This window comes from Protopterus annectens, chromosome 8.part0, assembly GCF_019279795.1.
Source record: "Protopterus annectens isolate FY-2018-M chromosome 8.part0, PAN1.0, whole genome shotgun sequence".
Taxonomy (NCBI): domain Eukaryota; kingdom Metazoa; phylum Chordata; order Ceratodontiformes; family Protopteridae; genus Protopterus; species Protopterus annectens.
In genome coordinates, this window is record NC_056741.1 from 1,409,905,716 (window position 1) to 1,409,928,131 (window position 22,416).

The window sequence follows — 22,416 nt, forward strand, 5'->3', positions numbered from 1 at the left end:
TTTTTCCTTTGCAGTATTTACTGAATTAGGTGGATTGGGCACTCTAAATTTGCCCTAGGTGTGAGTGCATGCATGTGTGTGCCTTCTGTGGATTGTTGGGTGTTGGGCTGGCAACTCAACACTGTAAAACTCTGCTGCAAAAAATCATGAGCAGACAGGTGATCTGCTGTGGCGAACCCTCATAAGGAAAAGCCGAAAGAAGTAGTATTATTTACTGAATTACATGAAGAAACATTATTGTTCTGAGCCAATTCTTGCTAAGATATGTAACATGGAATATTTATGATCTATTTATGATCTATAGGTAAGGAAGTGGACACAAAGGACACTTGAGTAGAACCAGAAAGGCTAAAAACAGAAGTTTTAAGGATAATTTTCCATCTTTTAAAAAAAAAAAAACTTTGTATTGGGATGAGAGTGACTCTCTTCTTTCATCCTGAACAAGGTAAGACCCTGAATACATTGTTATAGTGAGCCTTTGGATACAGTAATAAACTTGAGATGGTGGTATTTCATGTGGATATTAAAGATCCTACGTCAGAGGAAAATTACAGACCTAGAGTCCTGTACAAATCATTTGTTGATTTTTCTGATGCTTTGCTTTATCCTGTTGATGGTCACTAGACAGACACTGCCTTTCACAGTGAGTACTGTGTATTAGGCAACTGTAAGATGCATGCGTACTGTACATATACTTACAGACAGTTTAAAAGATCACCAGGTATCTGCATGTCTTTGGGAGGTGAACAGAGTTGGACGCCTTAGCAAAAACAAGTAGACATGCAAATTCCACATGGAATGTATCTCTGCTGGAAACTAAACAGAGGAACTGGGTGCTTTTACAGCAGCATTAACCAATACTCAACAGTGCTGCTCTATTAAAAATCAGTTCATCACAAGTACTTTTATAATGTATCACCAGAAAAAAGTGGTCTGATGCAAGTGTTTTAACAGAACTAACTTGATCCACACTTAACATTTTGTTTCCCCTGTCCCTGTAGTGGATCTCTAGCCTTTGGTTTTGAAAATTTTAAAATGATACCATTGGGTAAGAAGCCATTAAATGGTGATCACTGTGGTGTGAATGGTAGTTTTTTTTTTTTTTTTAAATCATCCAGGATATACAAGGGTCATCTAGAGATCTACAGTATATAGACATCCGACCTACATTAACCGAAAAGCTTGGTTGCTGTCTCTTGCAAATAGACATTGTGAAACACAAGAATAACTTAATGTCTTGTCTATTTTTGTTATGCACAGAAGTACCAACACCCATCAACTGCTGGAAATCCACCACCGTATGTTGGTCCCGACATCATTGGAGCAGAAGATGAATACTTTGACGCAGGACAATATGAGGTAATACTGATTTTTGTGTATGCTAAGAGTTGTTTATTATTGTAACCTTGGTATTTAATGTGATAAAATAAAAGACAACCCTCCTTATATGTAGTTTTGCTTCTGTAATGAACATAAGTGTGAAATAAATTGTATTTTCTTTGTATGTCACATCATCAGTCATTCGGCTGGTTTGCTTCCTGGACTAGGGTTACCACCAGGGTGTGGGCTTGCTGGTACTAGAGTTCTAAGTAAGCTTGCCAGATATCACAGAGTGGACCTCAAAATGCATCAGAATTTTCATTTTGGCTTGTAGGACGATATTTTGTATGTGCCTAACCTAGTTTGAACCTACCCCTCATCTAAAAATTTGTAAAAAATTTAAAAAATCGTAGCCAAGCTAGAGTTTTCACTGTGAATCCTTAAAACCTGTTGTAAAAGAGGATAATGGGATATATGCAAATGATGCCTTAAGGACATCAGGTGTTTTAGCTATATGGCAGTTATGAATGTTCATGACTTTTTTCTTTAAGTGTATTAATGCATAAATTCAGGCCATTAAAGCCAAACCCCACTAACCGTGGACATGCATGTTTCAGTCTTCTTATGACTTCATCATACAGCAAAAGTTGACTAGCTAAACTTTAGAAATACAGAGTTGTCGTAACCAGCTGATGTCCACAACTATTAAGGTGCCTGCAGAATATCAAATCTAACAACTAAATAAAAAAGTGAACAGGACATACAGCCAAACCAGTTAGTAAAAATTTACAAGAAAATCCTAGCCAAGCTACAATTTTCACTATGTGATTCTTTAAATCCTCTTGTAAAAATATAATTTGGTGACCCCTTAATGGTGATGGACATCAGCAGGGTATGACAACCTTGTGCTTCTAACGATTAGCCAAATAGTCCACTTATTGCTGATGAAGTCATAAGAAGACTGAAACATGCATGTCTACAGCTAGTGGGATTTGGCCCTGTTGGCCTGAATTTATCCATTAACAGATCTAAAAAGAGAAAAAGCCATTGGCATTCAGAACTGCCCTATAGCTGAAACACCTCATGTACTTAAGGGGCTGTTTGCATATATCCCGTTATCCTCTTTTTATAAGAAGTTTTAAGAAATCATACAGTGAAAACTCAAGCTTGGCTAGGATTTTCTTGTCATTTTTTACTAACTGGTTTGGCTGTGTGTCCTCACCCAAAAAGTGGGCAAGCCAATATTTATCACTCATTAATTCCTTCCGTTGGTTAACTCCTCTAGCATCCAGGCCCAGAGGCAAACCTTGATGTCCAGACCTGTAAACATGTCTCCTGAACGTTATTTTTTTTGCCACAGAACCATCTGTTACGAAATTTTGTGCTGTCTGTTGTGCCAAGTATGTTTGTCTATAGACATCAAATGTCATAGTAGTATATACCATTTTTTGTACTGGAAATTGAGTAGTATGATATTGCATGCTGTAAAGTGGATATATATGTGAAATTAAGGTGCATAGTTTTTGACATTTGATGATTGGGTTAGTCTGACTGGGCAGATGCCCTTTTTCAGAGGAGACCCGAGGAGAAAAGCACCAAGAAAGAAAAAACATATAATAATTAAGTACAAAGTAAGTAAAAGAAAATACATAAAAGTACAGAGATATTGACATTCAGTAGTATTCAAAATAGAAGTATTTACATAAATTATACTGTATTACGTACATATGTCAGAACAGTAGTTCATCTTAATCCAGTGTTACAGTAAAGTCATATGAGTATTGCTATATCATTACATATGAAGGGCAGAGAGGAAATAAATTAGTAGGAGAGTAACGAGAGAAGCCAGAAGGTGGGAAAATAGATTAGTGATAAGGCAGAGGGTGGGAAAAAGGTATATAAAGTAGGGTCAGAACAGGGGCAAGTCCTAGAGTTTAATAGATAGTGTTTGAGGTTTTTTGAAGCAAGTGGTGTTGGTGATTGCTATTAAGTATGGTGGAAGCTTATTCTAAGCAGTGTTCACAGAGTGGTTATAGAGAAGTTTACCTGAGGTTTTGTTAGGTTTGTATATCTGCAACAGGTGTTTAGAGCTGAAGAGTGTGGTGAGGTATGTAAGGATAGTTGAGAGGGCATGACGAGTGGGGCTTAAGGATGGAGTGTGTCAAATTGATGCAGTAGCAACTGTTGGCATAATTCGGTCCAATTTAACATTTGCAGGGATAAGCAGTGATGAGAGTTATATGGTTGGTTTGCAGCAAATCTAGCAATTTTATTATAGGTGAGTTCAAATTTTGACAGCAGATTTGTTTGAAGGTAGGTGAGGATAGGTGAAGCATAGAATAGGCCGGGGAGTAGATAGGCTTGAGCTAGAGTAAGTCTGGATTCATTTGTGTGGAATCTTCTGCTTCTGTAAAGAAGACTGAGCTTTGTTGAGTTTTCTTAATACTGTTGATGTGAAGATCAAGTTTAAGTTGGTCATCTATAATAACCCCAAGTAGTTTAGTGTGGGATTCAGCCATTATAGTAGTGTTGTTTAGGGAGGAGACAGTAAAGTTGGATTTAAGGAGATGAAGAGTTTTGGGGAGGAAGAGTAGGAGTTTGCTAGAAATTACACATTTCTCCAGAGTGTAGAGATTCCTGGGTAAGTGTGCCTAGGTGGGAGAGATTGTCACAGATAGATATGATTGTAGAATCATCCGCATATTGAATTAAAGAGGAGTAGGACAGGAGAGATGGAGGTTGTTGATAAAAATGTTGAGTAGAAGAGGTCCGAGGATGGAGCCTTGGGGGACACCTGTTTGGATTTGGAAGAAAGGGAAAATTGCAGAGTGCCATCTGACAGATTGAAATCTGTTAGAGAGACAGCTAGAGAACAAGGAAGGAGCTGAGTTAGAGAAGTTAAGATCAGAGAGTTTGGACAGAAGTAGATTGAGACAGTATCAAAAGTCTTGGAGAGGTCAAGGAATAGGCAAGATACTAATTTCTTGTTTCTTGATTTGGAGATGGTTTGAGTATAGGAGATGAGCAGTAGATGTACTACGGTTATGGTGGAAACTGTGTTTGGTGTGGGTGAGAAGATTTTCTTGTAAAAGGTAAGAAAGGAGCTGTTTATGTATACATTTTTCAACAAGTTTTGAAAGAGGAGATGGAATAGAAATTGGCCTGAAATTAGAGGGCTGTAGAGTTTCCCCTTTATGAAGGGGAATGACATAGAATTTTTTCCAGATATTAGGAACTATGTTTTCCTTGATAGGTCTGTTAATTAGTATGGATGCATGATGAGAAATGGATTTAGAAGCTATCCTAAGGAAATGAGGTAAGTTACCAGCTGAAGGGGAGCAAGTTTTGAATTTACTAAGTAGTGATCCCATATATGTAGTGGAGACAGGTTTTAGAAAGAAAGAGGTACTGAGGGATGATAAGGGGGGGAGAGGTAGGGGGATTCATCTGTTGGTAATTTTTAGTTAGTTTATTTTTATTTATTTTTATTTTATTTTATTTTACATTTGTTGACCGGGCTAGTCTAGCTGGATACATGTCCATTTTCAGTAGAGGCCCGGGGAGAAAAGCTCCACAATAAAGAGGTAGTTAAACATAACATTCAAGTATAGAGTTATAGTTATTACATTCAAAGAGGATCCCATGGTGTATGGAATCATTGAAAAAAGAGAAGTATAGCAGTATCTAAGGGAGAGCTATTAGAGGAGGGGTTAAGAGCAGTGGGCTTGCCTGGGTGTAGCAGTTTTACAGTATTTCAAAATGTTATGGGGTTAGAGTGGGGCTTTTCTTGTGGATTTAGATAAATGTTTTTCTTGTGTAGGATGACTTGTTTTTATTGTTAGGTTATGTAGTTGACTGTAGTATTGAAGGTTGGAAGGCAATTGCCAATTTCTCCAGGCCAAATTCCTGTTATGCATGAGGGTACGAGTATTAGAAGAGAGCCAAGGAGCTAGGCTAAAGAGTTTAGTGTGTTAAAGATGTTGTCGAATTTTTGTATGGCTTTTCCTCTAGGGGAATATGATAGAGGAAGGACCAGTTTATTGCTGAGAGTATATTGTTAAGGGTATCCGGGTTGAAATGTGATCGTTTTCGGCACTTTCTAAATTGATGGGATTTGGAGTGCAGAGGGGGGAGTGTTTGTGGATAGAGGTGGGGAGGTGATCACTTAGGGCATCAGGGAGAGTCGAGGGGGTTGTGGTAGAGGTGAAGGCGGGATGTGAGAATCCAGTCTAGGGTGTTTACCAGTATTGGATAGCTTGTTTAGGCAAGTGGGGGTAGTGGTAAGTTAGGAGAAGCCATGAAGTTTTATGCTGGTGTTGGGGCTGTCCGAGGAAAGAGTTCCAGTCAATGTTAACATCTCCCAGAATTATAGTTTCATAGGAGATTGTTTGAGAGTAGGGATGTTATTTCTGTAGGGATGTAAATGGATACAATATCTATTTTTTGTGATTATTCAGTTTGCAGTTAGCTATGAGGACTTCTGGATGTAGATTAGGTGGTGTGAGAGATGGTGGGTAGAGGGTGAGTTGATTAGAATATAATATTGCTACGCCACCCCCTTTTTTGGAAATCCTATCTTGGCGTATATTATAGCCAGGTCAGATGTATGGGGATTAAGCCATGTTTCAGATATGGTAAGAAGATGTAAGGGGAGTGGAGAGAGATCCAGGAATGGAGAAGTGACTTTGTTGAGAACACTTTGAGTATTGAGAGGCATTATAGTCAGACTTTTGGTGGTTGGTGAGATATTATTCTGGGGTTGGGAGAGTGGCTGGGAGGGGGAGGAGGAAGGGTGGAAAGGGAGACTAGAGCTAGTAGAAAGCCTTGGATTTGGGTGAAAATCACCTGATGGGTTGAGAATAAGTATAGAGTAGTCTACAATATGATGGAGATGTTTTATTTTTATCTTTGGGTTTATAGAGGTTGGCAGGAATACTTCTATTTTCACAAGGTGAGACTCACTGTAGTGGAATAGAGCAGGGTAATATGAAATGTAGGGCAAGTTGAGAAGTAAATGTTTTCATAGGTCAATGTGGGTGAAGGATTAGGGAGTCTGGGAATAAGAGTAGAATAGGCAAGTGGTAGAGCTGGAAAGAAACAGGAGTAGAGAGGTTATTAGGATTAAATGCATCATGTTATACAAAGAGTAAAGCAGATGATATCTAGAAGGAGCAGAAGTGTAACTGAGATGGGAGAGGCAGAGTAGAAATGATAAGAGTGACTGAAAAAGAAATTATAAGTAAAAGGAGTATGGGGTACAGGTAGTTTAAATAGAAGGAAGGGGAAGAGTTATGAGTTAACAAGAAGTGGAAGATGATTGGGGAAATTATGGAGGGAGTAGGGAGTGGCAGGAGGGAGTGGATAGTGAGGATAGAGTACAAGTCTAGAGTAAGTATGGGGTGGGTGGGAATAGGGGTAGGGGAGTGTCAAGAGTCCGAGCGCAGCAAGGGTGAATGGAGCGGGCTGAGCCAGACCACTAGAAGTGCAAGAAGCAATCAGTCAGTGCACTTATTGGTTGGGAAGGTAAGTATGGTGTATATAGCTTAGTTCGATTACTTGTGTACTAGGTCTCAGTGAGACAGAAGCAAACATTTATGTTTCCAATTCAAAGGTAAAGTTGGTGTAGGAACATGCAGGCACAAGCCTAGGGAAATTGTTACCATTTATATAGAAAAATAGGTGAGAGAGAGAGAGAGACCCCTGGAATTACTCCAGATGACCAAGCAATTAGAGAAACATATGCAGGTAAATCACATTAATACACTGTATAGCTTTAGGAGACAAATGGAGGGAAAGAAAAAGACTGGCAAAGGGATAAGACTGGTTTTGGAAAAGTGGGATTGGATGCCAGTAAAATAAGGTAGGGGAGCAGGTAGACGTCTTTTATTACAGGCGTCCTTAGTGGCGTGCTCGCATTATAACTTTTAAGTTAGGCTTAGGATAGTACAGATAATAACAATAGTTAATAACCTACACTAAGTTCAAGTATGTTTGTATCTCAGAAATTGAGCTTGCCGGGTCCCGAGAGCGAAGGATGCAGTCATTCGTGTGTACTGCATGCTCAAGCGAGGGATACAGCAGGGGTGGGCACTTTTCAGTGGTTGTAGGCTGTAAATGACAAAAATAGGAAATGTTAGACAAGTAACAGAAGGGGTACAAGAGGAAAAAGAGAAAAAAAACTAGGACCAGGGAAGTAGGTATAGTAGAGAAAGGAGGTTGAGGAAAGAAGAGGAAACAGGACATGAACCAGTAACAGAATAGCAAAAAATTCACTGTATAGACTGTTAACAAGTGAACCAGTCAAATTATAGTTTTAAACTACACTGTATGGACTATTAAGGCTGATTGAACTACATGAAAATAAGCAGTGCACTTCTTACATATACAAAGGATCCAGTCCAGGTAATACAATATTAACCAGACAATGAAAAAAGCAGAATATGCAGTACATTCCACCATACACTGGCAGTACAGCACAAGTACTGTAGAGCAATGCAATTCAGAAAAGTTGGGGTTCAAGGCAGTAAGTAAACCTTTAGTGCCAGTTCCAATAAAATGGAGATAGCAGGTACGCTAACAGTATAGGGCTCTCAAAAGTAGAGATACAGGCATTATAAAAACTGTGTCGAAAAATGAGCAATCTCCACTTCAAACCCTCATTAAAATTATATATTGGGCAAAATACCAGTAGGAGAAACAGGACATCCAAAATGCTGTAGACCATAGTAGTGGAGTACACCATTTTTGAAGATTTTCTTATACGAGTGTTGGCTGTGTTGTAAGCAGACACATTTGTACATATTGGAAATAGATCATTGTACATTGCCAAGTAATGCATTCTGTAATAAGAAAGTGTCATTGACCTTTATCTGAGACGTCATGCAGAAAATAGGAAACTTAAACTCATGCTAGAATGTATTCAGTCTACGTAGAAAAATGAGTCTCTCAATGATTGTTTCATTCAAAGAACATAAATGCAATTTTCCAGCTGAAGACTACATATCTTTTTTTGGTAAAACAGCAATAACTGGAATTTGTAGCATCTGTTATAAAGCTGAAATTAATGAACCAAGTTTTGAGATAGCTGAAAACAAATTGAACTCTGGTTTGTGCACTTTTTTAACATCTTTAAGTTGCAACATGAGTTCAGTAAGGAAGCAAATAATTGATTCTGTTACTATTGTCCTGCATTATATGTTTTCTTTTGAATTTTCATTCACTCCAGCAATGCATAAATGTTTTTAAAAAAATGCCTACTTGTAACATTTCCAAAAACTGATGCTCAAAATTTCTTCTTTCCCCATTGACTCTCCAAATTTACTATCTACCTGAGGAGAAATCCCGTAAAGTTTACACGAGGTATAAAATACCTATACAAACACTTCCATGCAGACATCCTAACCTTCTTTACTTTGTTGCATATGTGAATGTCCTACAGATGGTCTTCCCATCGGCCCTTTGTAATTAATTTTTTTCTCTTTTCCCCAGTTTGTTCTTGCCTCTTCTGACCAGTTCTTACATTTGTCATGTGATATTATATACACATTACCAATTATTAGTCTCTTAACAGCATGTTCCTTTCTGGACTCAACTAAAAACTATGCCCAAGATGTTCTTTCACTTGGTACTTCCTGTCCTGTACCATGTTATCAGTTCCTGATAAGGAAAGGTATCTAACCTAAAGTCCAAGCTCCTGCTTAGCCTTATCGCACTGTATTACCTTTCCCTCTTGAGTTGTTTCCAATACCTTGGTTCCTTTGCTGATTTCTTCCAACGAATTCCAACTGCTCATGGAAATACTCAGAAGGATTATGTCAAGCCACACACACTTACATCTACTGCAACTGCTACTACTACTGCCTTCTTTAGGAAGGTAAGCCCCCAAGCTATATTGGAAGCAGCTACTTGGTCTTCTGTTCACCCTTTCCAGACACTGCAGGGGATAGTTTATCCAGGGACAGGGCAGGCTTTGTGTATGCAGTCTTGCAGGGTTTCCTGCAACTTGCTCCAAGAAATCAGCCCCCCCCCCGAAAATGAATAGTTTTCGAAATCATCCCAGGAGTGATGACTGCAGCAGTGATCCATATGAAGAACAATTGTAATTGAGTAAGGAACCTATCCTACTTGAACATCTACTGTTATGGTCACTGTTGCAGTATAGATTTCCTCCCACCACCCCAGTTACTTGTGGGCATCCAGTGGCTGTGGTAGAGTACCAGTCCTCCCCCTTGCTAACAACTGCCATTATTTTTATCGATGTTCATCATGTTTCGGTGTTGCAGTAATAACCATATGGGTATTCCTTGCAGTGGTAGCCCTTGGCCAGACACAGTACCACAGATTTAATCCCACATCCTGGGTAGGTGTTCACATTGCATCTGATGTCAGAACATCTGGGTATGAGGTTGTTTGCCAGCACCATCTTATAGCTCTTTCTTGCCATCAGAACCCAAAGTATCCACATCATAGACTGCATCAGTCAGTCTAAAGACCAGACTACTTCTGAAAGCCAAGTGCCTTCTTGGGAAAAACTTCTTTTCTCTTTTGAGTTTGTGTACTTGGATGAGCTGTAAAACAATATCTGTCTTGACTGTAGAAAACAGATTCCACACTGAGACTTTCACTCCCTTTTCCTTTTTTGTTTAGGTCTGGAGCACTTGCGTTCCTAATTGTCCCCATTGTGCCTCTTTCAATAAGTGCACTGTTCATTGTAGGGCTGAGTCTTTTGTTCAGCTTATAGAAGAAGGAAAAGGGCATCAGCGATTCACGTGCTTTGGCATCTGACAGTCCTCTCTCAGAAATTTCATAGGGTGACTCATGAGACAGATTCACCATTAGCCAGTCCACCCAGACTTTTAATTGTTGAAGGACAGGAGATTTTTTTTTTTTTATTTGACATTTGTGTAACAGGAGTGTCCGACTGGATTGAGGCCCTTTTTCAGCAGAGGCCCGGGGAGTAAAGCTCCAATACAGTAAAGGATTTACACAGTGAATGAGTGTAAACTACAGTAGTAATAGGGAAACATAGAGTAAATAAGTCAACATCCAGGAAGAAAGAGGTAATCATCTTTCTCTACTCTTCCCTCATTAGGCCAGTCATAGAGTATAATGCCTCGTTTGGTGTGTACCTTACCAGACACGTGCAACAGCTGGAAAGGCCACAAAAGTACCTAGCGAAGAGAATCCTGGGCCTTAAACACGTCCTACATGGATAGACTCAACTCCAGCTATTCTCTGTCTCATATCGTCTACTAAGAAGCTATCTCTGCTTGACTTACAAAGCCATGTCTGACCCAGCTTTGTTAGAAGTGCTACATCTAAAGAAATCCCCATCCCTCCGCACCACGTGCTGTAGAGATATCAACCTCATTACCACAATCAACAGAACATGCTGGAGGGACAGGTTCATAACCCAGAGACTGCCCATGCTCTGGAATAGACTTTCCGTACATGTCAAGCAGAGCACCTCACTGGTCGTCTTCAAGAGAAATCGTGATGAGTGGATGGGAAGTAGAAAGTTCACCCTGGGGATCACTGCAGTGGCTCTACTTGATAGAGGCACTGGGAACTAACTTTGGGCGGCACGATGCCAGGGCACTTAATATGGGCTAGGCTTGTAAAGACTCCAGAGCCATTAGTTTAGTGTACACCTATGAACAAAATTTACATAGTTGATAAATTACTGTATGATAATGTGCATTAAACATTCCAATATGATTACATATCAACAGCAAGTACTGGATTGCACTACAGATACACGTAGTAGATAGTTGATTACAATTCTCATAAAAAGGGAGTCAGCTGCAGGTTAGTACTGTGAGATACAGAATAGCAGACTGATATTTTTTGTACAGTCAAGGTTGTGCTATGGTTAATGGTTGGGCTGTTTCAATTGATGTAATAACAGATGTTAGGATACAAGGTAGGTAAAGAGAACTGACCTGATATTTTGATAGAGGAAGAGAAAGAGTGAAGTGAGAGAAGGAGAGTCAGAGGTTGTTACTCGAGGTTTAATATTCTAAGGAGAGAGTATGAGTAGTGCTTAAGGACACTGGGGTCAGGAGGAAGAAGTGTGATCAGCCTTGAGTATTACAGGAGCATAGCCAGTTGTTGGTTAGGGGATCCTCTGAGAAGTGTCTTAAATCTAGTCTTATTAGAGGTGGTGGTGCTGCGGTAGTGTTGTCGCCTCACAGTAAGAAGCTGTCCGGTTCGTTTCTCAGCTAGAGCGTCTTCTGCGTGAAGATGTGCGCGAATGGGCGTACCTTCGTTGAAGGTTGTGCGTCAGGGCTGGTAACTCAGCACGTAAAAATCAACTACCAATCATTAGTGGACTGGAGTTCTGCTGTGGCGACCCCTAACTGGGAAAAGCCGAAAGACTCAACAACAACAGCATTAGAGGTATTTCTGATGTGTTGTAGTAAATTCCATTTTTTGATATCTGTTTGGGGAAGAGGGAGTCTCTATAGCTATTGCTTGCCTTTGAGACTTTTAGTGGAAACTTGTCCGGGACCTCAGGGTTCTGGTGTTAGAGAATTAAGTTTTTGAGTGCTGGGCTTTTCACAAGCTGGTAGAATAGTGAGTGGGCGAAGGTTAATTGGTTCAGGGATAGTAGATTGGGCAATTCTAGCCATTTTAGTGTGTGTAGTATAGAGCAGTGATGTGTTCTAGATGGGAGATGTGCAGTGAATTTTGCTGTTTTATTGTTGCATGTTTTCAATTTGTCATTTTTTCTTAGGTTTGTGAAAATGGGGAAGGCATAAAGGAGGGCAGAGAGTTAGTGATTTTCAGCTATGGTGTGTTGGGTGGGATTAGTAAGGTATGGTGCTGACCTGTATAGGGTACTAATTTGCAGGGACCTTTTTGATGGTGAGAGCTGTGTCTCTGTTGAATTTTAAACTCTGATCTATTGTTACTCTAAACAGGTTGGTGTGTTCACCAGGTTCAATTTCGGTTTTGTTTTATGAGTAGATGGCAAAAGGGGGTAGGTGGTTATTTGATTTGTGATTTGAGAATACCATTAATTTTGTTTGTTTGGGTTAAATAATGAATTAATATTCTGTGAGAAAGTTCTCAATATCAGTGAAATATTTGGGGGTATTTTCTAGGAGTTTTGGGAGGGATAAGGCTGAGCAGATCATGGTGGCATCATCTGCGTATTGTGCTGTTGCTAGTTGTGTGGCAGAGCGTGTAAGTGAAAATTGTGAATAATAGTGGGCCAAGTATGGACACTTTTCACACCCCCTACTGAGATGGGTAGTAGAGTGGAGAAGTCATTTTGCCACTTAACTGCTTGTTGTCGATCTGTTAAATAGTTGTGAAACCAGGCTAGAGCAGATTGAGAAAGATTTAAGGAGGCTAGTTCTGTGAGATTTTGGTGTGGTACCATGTCAAATGCTTTGGACATGTCGACGAAAATACCAGATACTAGTTGGCCATTGTTCCTGAGCTCTCTGATGGTATTTGTGAAACTTATTAATGCAATAGTGGCGCTATGTTTGGGTCCAATACCATGTTGAGTGTTAGCATGTTATTGCTTACTAGGTGTGCTAGGAGTTGTGCATAGATGGATTTTTCAAGGATTTTAGCTAGTGATGAGAGTATAGCAATTGGTCTATAGTTAGTGAAGTCAGTTGAGGAGCCACCTGTGTGTAAGGGGATGATGGAGGACATTTTTCATAGCTTGGGGATATAGTATTCAGTGATGGACCTGTCTATTAGTAGGGGGATGGGGTAAGTGATGGCATCTGCTGCAAGCCTGCGGAATTTGTTAGGGTGAAGGTTAGCAGGGAGGGTAGTGGGTTTCAGTTTGAGTAGTTTTTTTGATGTTACTGGTTTATATTCGCCAGATAGAAAAATAATTTGTATTGGGTGTAGATTCAGGTGGGATTATGAGTGGGGAGTTAGTGTCATTTTTTTTTTACTAGTGATAGTCATAGTGATAAGCTGTTTTAGCAGTTTCTTCTGACAAGTGAGGAAGTTTTGGAGACAGTTGACTGCCCATCAGAATGCAACATGCCTCCTGACACCTCTGTCAACACAAGACTAATGACAGTGTTCACCTTTTGGGTCCGAAACCGCTTTGCAGGCCCAGCTACCAACTCCCATGTTAAGGATTCAGATGGGGATGGTGGAATTCTAAGAACCTTCAAGGGATCGTCAGTTGACCCATGAGCAAGCCATGGCTGCCCACCAGCAACCTGATCCCAGCATCTCAGACACCACATCCAAGATCAAGCCTAAGGCCCAACCCAAAAGCATCCTTTCTGACATGCTTCAGGCTTAAAACTCCACAGGCCTACTGGCAGGATCTGCTTAGACTAGCTTAGGATTTGCTTCACATTGGTAGGACTGTGTTGTCTGGAAGCTACAGACTTTCTGCCACTACAAAATCTTTTTCTGGGAAAGGAACGAGTACCTTGTTGTTCAGGTTAGGAGAGTTGTCTTATGTAGACAAGTTGTCCACAGGTTCTCTTGCAGATTCTGCTTCAGAAGACATCTTAGCTTCAGCTTCACCACCTGAGGACTTCACCTTTGGGGAAACACTCCATGAAATGAGGGCATTTTTCCACTGGTAAGTTACAGACTACCCTAAGAGGAGGGTTAGAGAATTTCTTAAGCTCCCTGAGCATAAACATTTGGCCCTTCCTCCAGCGTTGGAAGTAGTGGATGATGTAGACTCATCCTGGCAGCTTTAAGTCCAACCATTTACTCCTAGATAGACTGTTTTTACTGGGTGCTGAACTCCCACAGACACCTTTTTAGATATGTTATTTACTGCTTTTATCCTGAAATAGTGACTCTGGGTCCTAAGGGAACTTAAGACAGCACTTTAGAAACCCATTGCTCTAATGATAGAGGGGAGAACTCTTGATTGTTTTGGCAAACTTGGGTGGCTGAACCTTTCAGAAAGTCCTTGACAGTTTACACAGATTTAGCCTTCTCCTCCAGTTTTTTTTAAAACAGCCTCCACTTCATGACAAAACAAAAAAGTTTTTTCTAGAGGGGCATCTAGTATCTCCAACTTAACATGGTCTAGAAGGGATTGTTCCCTTAACCAGGCATGCCTACTACCTTGTTTGATGCTTCAAAAGCTACAAAGCCACAATGCAAAGAATGTTTTATGTCCAGCAGTTCTTTGGAGAGAGCTCTTGTCTTCAATCACCTCCAGTTTTTCTTTCATAAGAGCTATCAAAGTTTCCTTGTACTGGCAACTGAGCTCTCATGGCCTGTGGATCCAGACCTTGTGGACCTAGGACCCAGGGCCTATCAAGGTGTAACCACAAGACTCAACTGGTCACCTTTCTGTCCCAAGTTCCTCAAGTTGCACCCTCAACCACTCTCTTCTTTCTTCCACCAAACCCCTCAAAACTAAGAGGAAGGTTAGCTCTGTTTCACACTGAATGAGTCACCATTACCCAAGTCAAATGAGTGCTGAGCATCAAGGTGGGCTACAGACTTTTGCTTCTCTCCCAAAGCCTGCTGGAATTCCTACTGTTCAACCTAACCAACTAAAAGATGGTCTGTCCCAAGTAGTTCTGCTTTTATAGCAAAGCTCAATAGAAGTACTCTCTCAAGAAAGGAGAAAGTGGGTATTACTCAAGATTCTTGTTCCAAGACAAGAGGGAACTTAGAGGCCCATACCAGATTTGTCAGGTCTGAACAGATTTCTTCTGGTTCCAAAATTCAGAATGCTTACCTTGCAAAAGCTCCTGTCTGTGCTTGCTCCAAGAGTCTACATGGTCACCTTGGATCTAAAAGATGCTTACCTTCACATTCCAATAGCAAGATCTCACAGAAAGCATCCATGCTTCAATGCAGGTGGAAATCATTATCAACTGTCTGCACTGTTTAATTTCTCATAGTCTTTTGGGTTTCTAATACCGTGATGGGAATAGGGCTCGCCAATAACAACCTTTCATGTTTTGGTTTAAATTCACCTCCTTAACCATGCCTGCATCACATCCTGATTCATGTGACGTTGTTGCAGGATTTTCCTGTACTTGCAGTTATGCTTATGCTTTTTCCACATTTTTTGCCTTCTCATCTTATCCTTCACCTTATAGTCTTTTCTTTTTGCTACCATATTTTTGTCTACTTCTGGTTTGATTTCCAGTCCACTTGACACCGATGTACTTCTGCCAAACTAAGCTGGGAAATCATCTCAGACTTGTTTTCCTCATATTTAAAACTTTCATAATGTTTGGATCTTGTGGGGTCAGCAGATTTGTTTTTAGTCCTACGATTGCCAATCTATACATGTAATCAATTTTGAGGATGCCCATACCTACTGCAGAATGTGGAATATATAATCTTCGTATACGCTGATTTTTACAAATCATTTGACAAGCGTGAAGCATTTTTCTAGTTTTCCAGTCCAGCTGATCCAATACCTTTAGGGGCCAGTCTGTCACCCCCAAACTGTAAGTTAGAACAAGAAGAACAAACTGGTTTTAAGCCTGGACTCTGTTCCTATATGTCAAGGCTGTTTTCAGTATTAGTAAGGAATATTTTAGAAGACTAAAATGGAGTTTTATTCGTATTTGTTCATTTTATTGTCTGTTCTTCATCAATTTCTAAATATTTATGCATTCCCTCCCGCTCAAGTTACTTTATATCACATTCCTGTCCCAGACTGATATTCTGTTGTTGCTGCAGCTTTCCTGCTTTAAAGGTTGCTTTTGCACATTTATCAAGACCAGTTGACATTCCTATATCATCTCTGAAAGTTTTGACCACTTGCAGTTGTGCTTTCAGTACCTCATCTGATGAGCTGTATTCAAATGTTCTTCGCGTTTCACTGTTGCAGTCATCACACTTGGGGTTATTTGCCTGCAGGTAGCCCTCAGTCTGCCCGAATACCAGAGTCTTGGGATTTCTGCATCAGATGCTGTTGCCTTTTCCATGACGTCAGGTAGTCAGGGGTATAAAACATGCAGCTGATGCCATTACATCAGCTTTTCTTGCCGCGTGGGAGTCCGAAGCAGAAACAGTTTGCAAGTGCCGGTCGGCCGTTACCTGAAATTTTCATTTTTCGAGTTTCAAACCTGAAGTCTTCTAAAGCTAAGTACCCCATTGGGGATCCTTTTTTCTTGCTCTAACCGATGTCAGAAAAGGTTAATTGTCTTGCCTGTGGAAAGCAAATACCTCACAGAGATTTTCATTCTTATTGCGTCATATGTTAAGGCTCAGACCATGACGTTCCTCGCTGTCAGTTTTGTGCCTTAACGCCCGAACCATTTGTCGTTGGGCTATTTTTGTCTAAATTCTTTCACTCTTGTTCTCTGTATTCTGAAATGGCTTCGATAAGCCATCCGACTACCGATCTTCTGAAAAAATGTAAGGATAAAGACATAGACCGCATAAGTCCAAAACTGGCGACGACGTTTCTGTTATGCTAGTCGCCAGTCCTCTGGTACACAGTGAGGTGCTTTCACAGCCCGATACCTGCTTCTACAGATTCCAGGCCTCTGCTTAGACCCATTCGGAGTCCGGTATGCCACAAGGTGCTTCTTCGACTATGGAACCTGTGGATGTCTCTACCTTGGATGGGTCCGGAGCCGCTGTGCAGGCACCGGCTTCTGAGGGTGTATTCCGACCTTCTGATGTTCGTATTAAACAGACAACTTCGTTTTTGACTAAAACTACAGAGTTTCTCAGGCCGAGAGTTCACACTACGCCTAGAAAACCGACAACCAAAGCACATGCTCAAGCTTCCATGCCACAGAAACAAATGCTTAGAATGGCTGAAGACCTTGCATCTTTAATTAGGGGAAGCCAGCCTTCCCCCTCTAAAAGAAAAATAATTGATTTTCCTTCTGATTCTACAGGCCATGACTCCAATGACTCTGATCCCTCTGATTACCAGGACATACCCTTATCTACCTATGAGGATTCAGATGCAGAGGATTCCATTCCCTTTGCCTCCCCTCCAGAGGACTTTCCTTTTGGTGAAACCGTGCATAACTTGAGAGCATTTCCGCTGGGAATGCCAGGACTACCCTCAGTCCAAAAAGAGAATTTTTAGACTTGCCTCAGCACAGGCCTCTAGCTATACCCCCTGTCCTGGATATTGTAGATGATGTCTTCATGGAGTCCAGTCTTACTCCTAATTCTTTACCACCAGCTCCTAGAAAGCCTGACAGATACTACAGAGTACCTGTTTCTCACAAAATTTTCTCTAAGAATCCCACTGTGGATCCAGAGACCATTTCCCAGGGATCTAAAGGCTTTAAGTCTACTACAGCCAAAAACCCTACCCCTTCGGGCAGGGATTCTAGAGCTTTAGACAGATGGGGTAAAAATGTATATACCTCTGCAACTCTTGCCTGCCATCAGGGTTTTGAATTGCCAATTTCAATGTTGAAGTACCAGCAGCATTTTATGGAGCTAATTAAACAAAAAATGTTGTTGCTTTCAGATTGTACAAAAAATAAAGATTTACAAGAGTTAATGCATTCTGTAAACCAAATTAGTAAACATACTATGCAGTGTGGTTTTGATGCCTTAGAAGCATCTTGCAGGGCTGCTGTCACTGGGTCTGTACTGAGAAGGCATGGTGGCTGAAGGAACAAATCTTGCCAGACCATGTCAAAGCAAAATTGCTATGCTCCATTAAACCAGGAATGTGTGGCACAAACGCAGAAATTGTTCTTAAAAAGATGGAGGAAAAAGCTAAATCTATGCAAACTGTTAAATATTTCCTACAGGTGTAGCCACCTAGATTCAGTAGGCACTGGCATTCTAAAAAAAAAACTGGTCCTTTCCAGTCCTTCTCAGGCCTTCTCAGTCCAAACCCAGGAGCAGCAGACCACCAAGACTACAGTCTAATCAATGGAGTTCTCCCTCCTCAAAAACAGGGAGTGGTAAGCCACCCCGTTATGGAAAAAGTTCACGATGACTTGTCTAGCATTCCTCCCAGCCATGCCCAAGTACTTGCACCCCTAGGAGGAAAACCTACCCTGCATGCAAAAAACTGGATGTCCATCACCCAGGACCGATGGGTCCTAAATAATGTATCCCATGGATACAGATTCTACTTCCACTCACTGCCAATCCCAAACAGGTTGCCAGACCTTCCAGCAAACCAGTGGGCAGAGGCTCAAAAGCAAGTACTTTCTTTTCAGTATCAGGGCTATTCAACCTGTTCCAGTAGAGCAAAGGGAACAGAGTTTCTACTCCAAACTGTTCCTGGTGCCCAGAAAAGAGAGCTCATGGCACCCTATCCTGGATCTCTTCATTCTCAACACCTCCCTGGTGGTACCAAAATTCAAAATGCTTACACTGCGATAACTTCTTCCTTTGCTAGCCAAGGACACCTGGCTAGTCACCCTAGACTTAAAAGAAGCTAACCTGCACATACCCATAAGGGAATCCTGCAGGAACTATCTACGTTTCAGGGCAGGCTGTATGCACTATCAGTTCTCTGCACTTCCCTTTGGCTTATCTACTGCACCCAGGGTATTCACAAAGTGCCTGGCTCCAGCCATTGCATACAGCAGGCAGAGAAATATTCAAATTTACCCATATTTGGACGATTGCCTGATTCAGGTGGACAACCAGGAACTGCTACTTCAATACCTGGCATTTGTAGAGTGAGACTTCTAACTTCTCTGGGGTACACCATCAATGAAAAGAAATCTCAACTGGTGCCCAGGAAAAAGATTGTATTCCTGGGAGCAAGCTTGCACACAACTTCCCAGATGGCATTCCTCACTCCAGAAAAACAGGTTTATTTGACAAACTACTTCAAAACTAATGACCACCAAAACCCAGCTGTCTGCAAGAAAAATACTGCAAGCCTTAGGGTTCATGGCCTCATGCATTCTACTAATTCCATATGCAAGACTGCATATGAGGAAACTTCAGTGGTGCTTAAAAAGTCTCTGGTGTCAACATTCTCAGGACCTGGAAACACTGATTCCTATCATTCCTTGTCTGAGGGCTGAGTTCCTTTGGTGGGCAGAGGCATGCAACCACAACAAGGGACTTACTTTCACTCAACCCCTTGCCGCCCAAACCTTGACAACAGACGCATCAGACTATCCATGGGGGGAGGGGGGGTGCACATGGCAGGCAAATGCATTCAAGGCAAATGGAGCCCAGGACAAATTCCTCTGCATATCAATCAAAAAGAAATGTTAGCTGTACAGAATGCTGTGTACAGAATGCTCTGACAGCCTTCAAATACCTTATCCTTTCAGGACAACTCCTGATAGACAGACAACACTACAGTTATGTGGTACATAAACAAGCAGGGGGGGAACTCATTCCTATCCACTCTGCAGGTTAGCCATGGCCCTGTGGAACACAGCCTTGACCCAGGGGTTCAAAACTCATTCCACTAGGGCTACTTCAACCTCTACAGCATTTCTCAAAGGAGTCCCTACCAGGGACATCCTGGAAGCTGCAATGTGGAGTTCTGTACGTACCCTCACCAGGCATTACCACTTGCCTATCTCACCAAGCATTACCACTTGCCTATCTTTTCTAAATCCAGTGCTGGATTTGCCACAGCAGTCTTACAAGGCCTGCTAGCCAGCCCTAATTCTTCTTGACTGCCTCCACCCTTCCTCAGCTTTGGGAATCAACCAAGTGTGATGACTGCAACAGTGAAACACGAAGAACATAGTACAGTTGTGTACATTTACCATAAATGTAGATGTTCGAGTGTATTCACTGTTGCAGTCCTGGTAACCCTCCCTCCAGCCCCCTGACTTTTCTATACTTTCTACCTATCCTCTTTTTGGTCATATCTTATGGCAATGGTATTTACTTTTTACTGGAGGTGTTCCACACCATGTAATTGCTAATTATTTTGGGTGCTCCTGACATCTGGGGCAAGAAAAACTGATGTAATGGCATCAGCTGCATGTTTTATACCACTGACGTCATGGAAGAGGCGACAGTATCTGACGCAGAAATCCCAAGACTCTGGTATTCGGGCCGACTGAGGGCTACCTGCAGATACCCAAAGGGTGATGACTGCAACAGTGAATACACTCAAACATCTACATTTATGGTAAGTGTACACAACTGTACTTTTTAAATCCTTCACAAAAAGAAAATTATTTCTGGGAGCCAAATTGTAACCATGACCTACTCTGTTAAGTAGACTGCTTAATGTGTTAATAGCAAGGCAAAAGAACAGCAGTGACAGAGTCGCACTAGAATATCCCCTTTTGAATTTGTATCCCTAGGATAATAATTTGTCCATCATGGCTTAGCTGCAAAGTGGTTTGCCAGTGTTTTATAGTCACTGCAATGTAATCAATCAGTGTAGGGTATATCTTAAACATATGTGTAAGCACTTCTTTATCCATAAATGTGGGATGCTATCAAATGCTTTTTGTCTATCCATGCAATACTTAGACTTTCTTTTTTGCACTACTCCATTATGACTTTAACAAGAAATGATCCTTTGTGCTATACTACTTTCTTTTGTTACCCTTTTGTTCTATTGCAATGATTCAATTTTCTTCTCAATGACTATAAACTCTGTCGGAATCAATTCCAGTGTATAGTTTGTACATTTTTTGAAGGCAAGTTATTGGTTTGTAGTTTTTACGATATTTTGAAGGTTCACTCTTGAGGAGTATACTTTTTCCTGTTAACTAGGTTGGCTTCTGTTCGAAGTGCGCACATAAATAGTTCTTACTCAGGGCTAAATCTTCATGTAAAGATGCTAATACTTTTAGTCAGAAGTTAGGTACTGTATCTGGACTTGGGGTTTTCCATTTAGGAACTTTTCTTTATTTTGTTTCAATTTCGCTGGCTTGTTCATAGGTTCATACTAGGCTATCTGCCCTAGGGCATTTATAAGCCTAGCCAGAGTGTTTTTGGCTTTTGCCACCCATTTTAAATTAGTTTTGCTATGTCCTTTTTCGAGGTTAGTATACTGTGCCTCTGTCTGACAGTGACACAGAAGTGATACCCAGGGTAAACCTACGCTCTCCCATCCACTCATCAAGATTCCTCTTGAAGAGAGTCAATGAGGGACTCTGCCTAACCTGGACTGGGATTTTATTCCAGAGTGAAGGGAGCCTCTGGGTTATGAATCTGTCCCTCCAGCATGTCCTATTTATTTCAGTGCTGAGGTTCAAGTCTCTCGAGCACGTAGCTCGATGGGATTTGGATTTTCTGAGGTGCAGCATGTCCATTAATTCCGGGTTGGACATGGCTTTATACGTCAGGCACAGATCGCCTCTGAGCAGGCAGTATGCCACTGAGTAGAGCTGGAGTTTCTTTAACAGGGCAGCATATGGCATCTGTTTGAGCCCTTTGATCCTCTTGGTGAGGTACTTTTGGGGTCTTTCCAGTTGCTGCAGGTGTCTGGTAAGTTACATCCCAAAAGGGGCATTGTACTCAATTATGGGCCTGATGAGGGATGAGTAAAGAGGCATGATGACCTCCCCTGATCTAGATGTGAATCCCTTCATGATTAGCTGGGCTATATAAAAAGTTTTTCTAACCACTTTGGCCACGTGGTTGTCAAATGAGAGATTGCTATCAACTTGGGTCCCCAGGTCCCTAATTACTTCTTCTGTACTTAATGGATTACTACCTATGTGGTAATTTGTGGGCACTTTGTTTTTGCCAAAGGGGATGACTATACACTTTTTGGCGTTTAGCTTGAGGCCATGGCTCTGGCACCAGTTGTTACTTCATCCCATTTCATATTCTGTATATTTGAACTTCTTACTGTTTCTTTTACTCCTCTATCCATTCCGATTCTTTATGTTCCACCAGATCTCTGTAAATGTTTCTCCAAAATGGGTCTATTTCTTCTTTCGGTGGTGGTTTTATTCCTTCTGCCTTATTTCCCAATTTTCTATAAAACATTTTTGGGTCAATGAATTGCTTATTTTGTACTTTGGCCTTTATATTTATCTGCATATCTTGTAAACTTTCTTGCTTGTGCTGATAACTTTAGTTTATTATGTTCTGGTATTGCGCATTGCTTTTACACATCTAAGTATTTTTGTTGATCTGTTTCCTCTTCTGTACTCTTCTAATGACAGTTCTTGTCTTAATTGCTTTCTAGTTTTCTCAATTCAATACTTCCATGATGGCATTTGATTTTTTCCCTTCCTTTCCCTA

The 22,416-nt window shown here is 41.0% G+C and overlaps 1 protein-coding gene across 2 annotated transcripts in view; it reads left to right on the forward strand.

Annotated features, from left to right (window-relative positions):
• The window catches only part of ARHGEF12 (Rho guanine nucleotide exchange factor 12), a 3,716,336-nt gene that overhangs the window by 1,065,771 nt on the left and 2,628,149 nt on the right, over nt 1-22,416 (forward strand). For both annotated transcript variants that reach the window (XM_044081016.1, XM_044081015.1), the window contains one exon: nt 1,261-1,359. In XM_044081016.1, coding sequence (XP_043936951.1) covers nt 1,261-1,359 — 99 coding nt within the window. The remainder of the gene's footprint in view (nt 1-1,260; nt 1,360-22,416) is intronic.